The sequence below is a fragment of the Osmerus eperlanus genome, chromosome 15 (genome assembly GCF_963692335.1).
Source record: "Osmerus eperlanus chromosome 15, fOsmEpe2.1, whole genome shotgun sequence".
Taxonomy (NCBI): Eukaryota; Metazoa; Chordata; class Actinopteri; order Osmeriformes; family Osmeridae; genus Osmerus; species Osmerus eperlanus.
Window position 1 is genome coordinate 8,622,134 of NC_085032.1, and position 9,456 is coordinate 8,631,589.

The window sequence follows — 9,456 nt, forward strand, 5'->3', positions numbered from 1 at the left end:
CATTATCAGGACAGTCACTGTGAATTACAGAACGGAAATGAAATACGGAAGCATTAATTAAAGTCCTAATCAGACTTCGGAGGAATAACCTATTGTATCAATAGCAGTGCGTGACTGTGATTTTAATCAAAATGTTGACATGTCTGTAACTAAGCTTTAACAAAATATTCCCAGGTCCATGTGTTGGACCTCCTTATGTAGGATCACAGCATTTCATTTAGTAGTTTGTAGATGCAGAATAACAACATCAGGATGTATTGTGAATGTATTGCAAGTCTACATTGTCATAGGCTATAATAAAATCCATAGCCAGTATCTGCAATGTCAAATGTTTATTTCAAAACTATTTAGTCATTTGTGCATCAAGCACTTAAAACATGCCTAAAATCATAGAAATAGGCCTACAACTAATAGAAAATAGTATTAATTATCTGTGATACAAATAAATAAGTGCGTAGAGCTCATGAACATTAATAATAATCACCCCAAATTAAAAGAAAAGTAGGCTACAATATGAAAACGCAGGCTCTAAAAGCCATCTGGTCTGGTCTAGACCATTAGCAAAATATCAAGGTGTGCTCTGCACTTCTGTCAAATTTGTCTAAAAACACATTACAAAAAATAAGTTAAGGCAATGTTGGAGTCACGCGGAATCAAAGTGCAACCGGTACGTGCCTGATAAAGGGCCTATAGCCTCAGGCCTACAGCAGAATACATGTCACATGTAGTTTACATGGGTCCATTCTGCTCAATGTACATTTTAGACAGTGAGGCAGCCATTGACTTTGCAAGCTCTTCGTCCCGTTTTCTTTGTATTTGTGAGTGGCGGAACCAGTCTTCATATTCTGGGTTGGGAAGACATCTGTCTAGAAGAACGTCGTAGTGGCCGTTACTGAGCCAACTCAACCATATCGCAGGTTTAGAGGCATCTTCTTCACCGAGATGATGCACCATGGTCGACACTGTTGGGCTCTCCAAGCTACCTCCAGTCGTCAGGTGGATGTTCACGTTAAGCATCTGACTCATTGCCAAAAGCTCCGGATAACCAGCCCATGTTCCCTCCTGTGCCGATTTAATGAGGAATTCTCCCACATCACCCTCAATAATGGGGTTAAACTCATCCAGGTGGTCGGCTATATGGTGCATTGTTTGTTCTCTCAAGTCCTTATGCATCGATTGATCTCCATAAGCTGCTTTACACACAGCCCTGTACAGGCAGTTGCCATCTGGGATGATCTGAAATCTGTACTTATGCTTCTCCTGGAGGTATTTGTTCTGTTTTTCTACTTCAGCCAAGTACCTTGTCACTTTTTCGTCAATGTCATCTGGCTGTTTCTGGGGAGATGGCTCGCGTGAGACACGTAGTTCAAAGACGTGCTCAGCTGATGGAGAGTCCAGATCCCAGATCACATCACCTTGCTTATCTATGATATCTTGTCCTGCCTCCGTTGCCATGACCTTGCTATGCTTGTTTTCAGCATTGAAAATGTCACTTTTCACGACGAAATCATTCGCAATAAGCCGTCCCATTCTTTCTTCACATTTTCTGTATCTCGGCTCCTCGTTTCCGCAATCGATCAGTGAGGTTTCGATCAACCCTGGAAATTCAAAAAATTGCTCCTCTCTTCTGTTCAAGTGACCAATTAAGTCCACAGCAAGTTCAGTAGACCTGTCCAACTTATTTACATCACGCCCCGGACTCACATCAAAGGTGTCTGGAGATGACCGTTTGCGTCTGGACTCTTTTACAATATGAATAGGAACAGACCTCTCCACTCCATCGGGCCGCCGAATGATTATTTCTGCATGTGATGTGAAGTAAACTGGCTTCATTGAAGCAGCTTCATAACATGAAAAAGCAGACATATTGGCAACAGACTTAGTTTCTCCTTCTGGATGTCCGTTGGTCGACGTTCGCTCACCAATCAATTCCTGTTTATCTGTTGCAGAGGAGTTCGTTGCAGTCGTGGTCAAATCGTTAGTACCACTTGTGATCGTTTTCGAAACTTTTCGAGAGGATCCAGGGTAGTGTGTCAACACACTGCTGTACAACTGCATTTTGAAAGCCTGTCCTTTATACCTAAAGCTAGAGCCCGGAGAGTTACGGAAGGATGATAGCACACACTAAAAATAAACGTTGTCATCAATAACAGTAAAGTTGTAGAGAACGTTTCCATGGACCCGAGTCTTGTTCCCGTTGTCATACAGAGGACCCCAGTTTAGCCATTTTGCGTCACCGCAGTTTCCCCTATATTTAGACACGAAAAGTGTAACCGGACGCTCTCTTCTTCAGGCTCCGTCATGGTTAACGACCGAAGATGTGCACACCATGGTAAAGGGGTAAATTACCTCAGAGAGAATGCGAAGGATTTGATGTGTCACCGAACACTGAGATCTTCTCTTGCTCCAGACAGCCACGTCAGGGCGGCGTCGTTGTAACGGAATGCGCAATGCTTGCCAAAAACGACATCATGCACATTGTTACGGACCAAAATGAAATACATGATTAATTAAAATGTAATCATATAGATTTAACCCATAGTTAAGTTCCTACTCAAATTAAGAAACACATTTACTGACTATAGGCTGTTTGTTCTCACGTTTGGACTATCGGGCCCATTGGCCTACAACGAACAGCAATAAAGTTTAAAACATCAGTAATCTCTTATACATCCAATGGGACAACAGGCTATATAAATAATCAACTAAACACATTTTTGACCGTCTGTCGTCTTGTCACAGTACAGGCAGAATCTCTTAGTTAGTTTGCGTAAATTCAGATTGGACCTTGACTTGCAGGCTATAACCGAATAGCCAACCAGTCTACATTTACAAGAAGGCTGGCTGAATTGCTGACATCACTAACCCTGGTATGTGTGTGCACAGACCACAACACAACAGATCCGACACAGACACAGCATTCGAGGCAACAAATAGTCTCCCCATGGTTCTCACTCTCTCCATTTCAACTTTTGTCTAAAGATGTAGGGTTATTGATTCAATTAAACAACTTTGTTGTTTAAAAGTTTGGTAAGAATTGTTAGTCTGATCAGTGTGATTAAAATAAGATAAACTCTAAAAACAAAAAGCTTTAGGCCTATCACAATGTGTCCAGTAGAGTGCACCCTGATACCAGGAGTTGTGACGCATACGCGTTTTAGTAGCCTAAACACGTGGTGGCGACAAATTGCAGAATTAAGCCCTAAAGCTTGAAATGGAGACATTGAAAATTGGATTGCATTTTGTATTTCTTTTTTTTGTCACATAGGCTATTGTGTATGGGAAACAAATGACTGGATCTTTATGTACCAAAATCGTTTTTAAAGCGTAAAATGAAATGTGCAAATTAACAGTAGCCTATATGCATAGTGATTTTGCAGTCGAGGAATAGGCTGTACTTGAATCGTACTCCAAAATGAACCCTAATAGTGCCTTATATAGCACCAATGCAAACACAATTTGACAGCAAGCTTCCATAATCCTCCTGTAATTCCATATTTCAACACGCGGGCCGTTGTTTTGCGCATACTGTGATGTTTATTGCCGCCATCTAAATACAGAAAAACACAGGCTACTAAAAGTATCCGTTCACCAGTATGCGGTTTTACGGTAGATTATGCACAATTAGATTTCCAGGAGTAAAAAGCGGTCTTGCCATTCAGACACAAAAATAATAACGAGATGATATCGCGTCCCGTGCGTCATACTACACTGAGATTACAAAACAGCATGGCGATAACTAGACAATGCAGCTGATAAAACCTGACCTGGGAAATACGCTAATATATTTGTCTCAAGTCTCAATTCAAATACAAATGCAACATATGTTGTAATGATTATTTTATCAGCCTCGAACTATATCATGTTGGGTAATGCATTTGCTCAGGCCAACTCTATTGCAGGAGAAATAGCCTAAGAAAAAACTACATTTGTTCATCTCCAATTTATTGATGGGATGAAAGGAACACTACATTAGCAATTTGTATGAAAACATGGGTTGTATGAGCTTCAGATGCAAAAGTGTATCCATGTCAATGTTCAAGCCATGCTGATGTCACAGATTTTTCCTCTTCTCTCCAAGTGGGAGGATCTTCGAGCGTTGAGTCACGCAGCTGTCAAAGATAGCTGTCACCCAGTTTCGTGATCAAACACACATTGAATGAGAAAGGCAAGCCAAGAGAGGCGCAGATCTCAGGTACCCTGTAAGTCTCTAGCAAATAAAACGACGGCCATTTAAAAACGAAAAGGATATTAACTGATTTCACATTTGTAGCCACTTGGAATATACGTGTGGGGAATACCTTCAAAAGAAGAACAGCAAGGACTAAATCGAAGGAGAGGGGAAAAAAAACAACAAAAAAAACACTGCGCTTTTCTCGTGGCCACCGTGAAAAGGGGATTTCTGGCGGACATGAAGACAAAAAAGGGTACGTTGCATTTGAATTTGTCTAGGTCTGCAATATCGTATAAATATCAATAAGCTATGTACATGCTTTTCAAATATATATTTTGCAATGGACTCAATGTAATGGTGTTTTCACTGCAAGCCATGCAGCCTATTGTTTCCGCTCCAGACAAAACAGGATTTTTCTCCCATGTGCTGACGGGCTGTCAAATTTGATAGGAAACGTTATAAGAACTATACCAAACTAGAATCATCTCTAGTTTTCTTCAGTTGTTTACACTTATTTTACGCCTATTTGGTTTAGAGTAAATATGATAGATATACCGGACCCAATTATTATGTTTACATTAACTTAGCTTGTGGACCTGTAAAACTTAGGAGGACCTTTCTGACTCAAATGAGCCTATACGAACCAAACCTTAAAGGTGAATGTGCCAGTGGTATATTGTCGTAATCACGTCATCATTCGGAGTATCCCAAAATGTATACACTTTTTTTAAGACGTTCCACTAGACATAAGTTTCCTGTGCCATAGGCAGGGATTGAGACGTTTTGGCGAAGTAGCTACCTCGCTTCGTGTAGAAGCAACATAGTTTCCATATACCAGAGAGAGAACAATGCTTTCCTTATTACTAAGTGACTACATCCAGACCTACACAACACTACATTTTTACTTCCTTTGTAAAGTTTCAAATTGCTTTCCTTCTGCGAGACTGCTCTCGCATTCTTCGACCTCGTGTTAGAGAGCACAATAGAAAACTTCTCCACGCTGTTTAAACTTGTAAAATAAATTCAGTTGTGGTCACTAAATACCAAATTCGCTAACATTTATGTACTGCTTGGGAAAAAAGTCATGGTATAGTAAGTTTTCTTTCAATAACATTTGAATTATATTGAAAGAACAGATCGACGACCAAGATTCTTTTGTTTAGTCTCTAGACGCAGATTTGCAACAGGTCCCCCTCCCCCTTCTCTTGTTCAAGCCTACGTAATTATCTCATACTGTGAATTTCATTCGAGAAGTTCTTCTCCATTTCCAACCACGCCAAGAACAGGCTATTTGGAAATGTACATACAGACCTGTTACACGTGTCATTACAACTTTAACTACCTTATGTTAGAATATTGACAACCTATTAAAATACCCGTCACTAAAGCAAAATGTGAACTAACTTTGGGAACACCTTGACTGGCAAGTTGTGAGCAAGCAAGAGTAGAAGTTGCAATAAATTCACTATAAATAATAGTGGATCTGTAAAATGTGTCAACAAAGTGTCTCCAGTTTTGTTTACATTTGGCAATTTGTGACGTATTCACTGTATTAACACTCGCAATCAATTTACACTCCAAAGCTGTATTAAGAATGACTATATAAAATCATACACACTAATATAGATAACATACTTCACATTTTTAAGGAACTACAGATTTTCTCAACTTGTTGATTATTGTCTGGAACTTTAGAATTGTCTGTAGCATAGAATAGAGCTTAGTAGTGCAGGAAGTGGCGTATTTTGCCGCTGATATAACTACTGTGTTATGTCTTGTCAGCTTCCAGCCCTATCTCTGCAATGTCTGGTCTAAACACATTGGCGTGTGTGTTCTGTACAGTAGGCCCTCCAGTATTTGTTGAGGCAGGTTTTCATAACTGACACAGCGTCGGAGCAGCCTTTGTGACGCTCTCCCTCTGCTCCCTCCCTCCCTTCCCGGCATGAATCACATGGCTGAACTTGACAGCTTGGCTCTGACACATCAGCTGCATTTGAGACAGCTAGTGTTTGACAAGCCGGCTGGCACAGTCGTTACGTGGCATATCGGCTGAAAGATCGGTGTGTTTGACTTGGATGTCACTGTGTAGTCAGTCTCTAGTGTGCCTTTCCTCATACACACCCTTTGTTCCTCCCACAGGCATGATGATGTTGTCAGGGAGCGAGACAGACGAGGATGACGGCATGGATGCCCCCCTGGACCTGTCATCCAGCTCGGGGGGGAGCGGGAAGAGGAAGAGGAGGGGGAACCTGCCCAAGGAGTCTGTCCAGATCCTGAGGGACTGGCTGTTCGAGCACCGCTACAATGCCTATCCCTCTGAACAGGAGAAATCCCTGTTGTCTATCCAGACCCAGCTGTCCACCCTGCAGGTAAGCACCCACAGCAGTGGCCATACAGCTGTAGTTGGTGGGGAAATTAAAACAAAGGAGAGGGCAAAGTATCTGAGCCTGGGACATTCCTCTGAGGTTCATGACTAAGTTGTAGGATATGATCAGCCGCTGTGCTCAGACTAGCCATTGAGGGGAAAACAATGACGGTGTTCCCATCTTGGGATCATTTCCTGTGTGTTTGTTTTTTATGACACATGAACAAAGAAACCATGACACGTTCAGTTTGAGTAGTGAGTCGTTCCACAGCATTGCCCCCTTTCGGTCTGAGACCGTTTTAAATGAATACACATTGAGAGCAGAGGCAACTGAGCAAACTGCTCCCTCACCCCCCCTCCCCTCCCCACCCCTCTCCCTCCTTCCCTCCCTCGCTCTCCGTGTGGTGAGGGCTTGGCTAAGACAGTCAGGAATTTCCCTCCCTCCAGCCCTATCCAGCCCAGCTGTCTGGGAACAATGCAGAGTCATTTACATAGTAAGAACTGCTGGGCTCACTGGGCCCTCCACGGCCAACAAAAGACTGGGAACGAGAGAGAAAAGAGTGGGGGGAAAAAACACAAGAGGGAGAAAGTTGACTCTCTTCATATAGATTACAAAAGGATTTAAAGAAAAATTAGCCAACGGCTTAGTTGTATAAGTCTCAGTTTTAACACAGGACCAGCACAAATTCAAACATTCTAATTCTAACTTTGATTGTTGTTTAAAGAAAACAAGGTCACACTGCGCAACTGTGCAAAAGCGAATTGCAGCTTTGTAAATAGTAGACGTTTAGAGTTTAAAGTGAAACCCAGTGAAATCCAAGCGAGATCTAAGTCCGACAAGACGGTGTGACTTACCCTGGATTCCTCTCATCTAGGTGTGTAATTGGTTCATCAACGCCCGGCGACGACTGCTACCTGAGCTGCTGAGAAAAGACGGCAAGGACCCCAACCAGTTTACCATCTCCCGGAAAGGCAGCAAGGCGGGCGACAGCTTCTCCGACAGCTCCCAGTCGCCCAAGCACGCCGCCACCGCCACGGGGGGCACGGAGGACGCCTACGACAAGCGTGGCCTCCATCCCTCCAGCTTCGAGCCCGACGTCCCCAGCGTCCTGAGGATGACCTCCTCCCCCACCTCGGCCTCCCTGTCCCCGTCCTCCTCCCCCACCTCGGCCTCCCCGTCCCCGCCGGTGGCCGCCCCCGCCCGCCCGTCCGTCATCTGTCACACCACTGTCACGGCGACCGTGCAGCCAGGCCACGCCTCCCTTCCCTACTTCCTGAGTTTGAACACAGACAGGGCAGCGGAGCTGCTGCACTCGGCGGCTGCTCTGGGCGGCCTGCTCAGGTGTAAGGAGGAGGTGCTGGAGAGCCCCGCTGAGAAGGCCACCATCCCTCCCACCACCACCACCACCCTGGAGGGGAGCATGAGCCCCCAGAGCGGGCTCTTCAACACCCCGCCCCCCACCCCGCCAGACCTCACCCAGGACTTCAGCGGCTTCCAGCTCCTGGTGGATGTGGCCCTCAAACGGGCGGCCGAGATGGAGCTGCAGGCCAAGCAACGGGTCTCGTAAGATCAGGGAGGAAGAGAGAGGAAAGATGGAGCTGGAGGTGGAAAAAGGAATAGAGAATCAACTCGTTTCGTTTCTCATGAGGAACTTGTCTCTGCGAGTTGAATCAACTTGTCGGTGCGCAACAGAGAACAAACCCACGTCAACAGACGCCTGATCATTTCTATTTTTGGTATACCAATCAAAACTGATGAGGATTTTTGTAATAGAAAGAAAAAAGACTGTATTAAGGTGCCTTGGAGAGTTCTTTTTTTTTTTTTTTTTTCATATACAAGCGTATGTATCTAAATGTGTATCATTTTTGCACACAGGACCAAAAAATGTAAGACAAAAGCTGCCTGTTTTACAACTTTCCTTTTTTATTTCCCAAGTTAAAGGTGGGAGGGGAGATTCTTTTTTTTTTCTTCTCCTCCGCCAATCATTGTCTTACCGGATAGGTCGGTTTAGGATGGGTTCTTTTACATTTCAGTGATCTGTCTGCGATCGATCTGACTCCCCTCCGTTCTTTTGCACAGCAGGACGGCAGGAGACTCATCTCTGTCTTAATCATACTTTGCTCTGGACATCGACGAGGAACTCTATTCACTACTGTAGTAAGTGTTATGTGTTTTCATGATAAGAGTATAGTTTTTGCCTGTTCTATTTTGTTACTATTCCTTTCACTATTTTTCAAAGGACACTTGTATTTTTTATTTTATTTTATTTTTTCTGGTTGAATTTTTTGTTGTTGTTTTTCCTTCGGAGGGATATTCAGATGAGCTTATTCAGATGAACATATTCAGAGGTATGTAGCAGGTTCTTAGTCTGAACCTTGTGTCTTCACCCAGAGTAGCAGTGGCCAGTGGACTGGAAGTATAACACTATATAGGTCTGTTTTGCATTTGTTATCGTATTACAACCAGACTGAGCATCTCAAAATCACCAAAAAACAACTAAACAAAAAGAAAGCATTTCATGTACAAAAGGACCATGTGTATAGCTAATGTGACATGATGCCCAATGATGTGATTTCTTTTCATACTGTGCAATGTTTGTGGCAAATAGGGGTCACAATGGGATTCAAATAAAGTTTTGTTTTCTACAAATTTCCTTTGCCGGTTTCAGTGTCATTTTTCACAGGCCTATGACCTCATTTATCTTATCAACTGAGGAATCTAGCTTGAGGAGTCTCCCCGAAAAGGATCCTAACTGGAAAAACATCAACAGGCAACACAAATCCTGATGGGTAAAGGTATGTCAGCCATACTGCAAGCTAATTAAAGTAACCAGAGAACATATAGCTTGGGGGCATTTGAAAGTTAACGACTAACAAGTGAGTCACATACGCCTCTTTTTGAGACGGGGAATGTTAT

General features: G+C 43.2%; 2 protein-coding genes across 2 annotated transcripts; one reads left to right on the forward strand and one right to left on the reverse strand.

Moving 5' to 3' along the window:
• Positions 1–317: 317 nt before the first annotated feature.
• Positions 318–2,381, reverse strand: LOC134035261 (OTU domain-containing protein 1). The gene has a single exon (XM_062480223.1). It carries the CDS (start codon positions 2,056–2,058, stop codon positions 730–732), a length of 1,329 nt encoding a protein of 442 aa, XP_062336207.1. The 5' UTR covers positions 2,059–2,381; the 3' UTR covers positions 318–729.
• A 1,746-nt stretch (positions 2,382–4,127) lies between these two features.
• On the forward strand, positions 4,128–9,192 carry tgif1 (TGFB-induced factor homeobox 1). The gene is made up of 3 exons (XM_062479959.1): positions 4,128–4,427; positions 6,314–6,543; positions 7,415–9,192. The coding sequence occupies exons 1-3, from the start codon at positions 4,412–4,414 to the stop codon at positions 8,105–8,107; spliced, it is 939 nt and encodes a 312-aa protein (XP_062335943.1). The 5' UTR covers positions 4,128–4,411; the 3' UTR covers positions 8,108–9,192.
• The last annotated feature ends 264 nt before the right edge of the window (positions 9,193–9,456 follow it).

Bases quoted from the DNA above. Each gene is read 5' to 3' on its own strand.
- LOC134035261 (XM_062480223.1), bottom strand. From the start codon at position 2,058: ATGCAGTTGTACAGCAGTGTGTTGACACACTACCCTGGATCCTCTCGA.
- tgif1 (XM_062479959.1), top strand. The intron at 6,544-7,414 runs GTAAGCACCCAC...CCTCTCATCTAG, and splicing joins CCCAGCTGTCCACCCTGCAG to GTGTGTAATTGGTTCATCAA.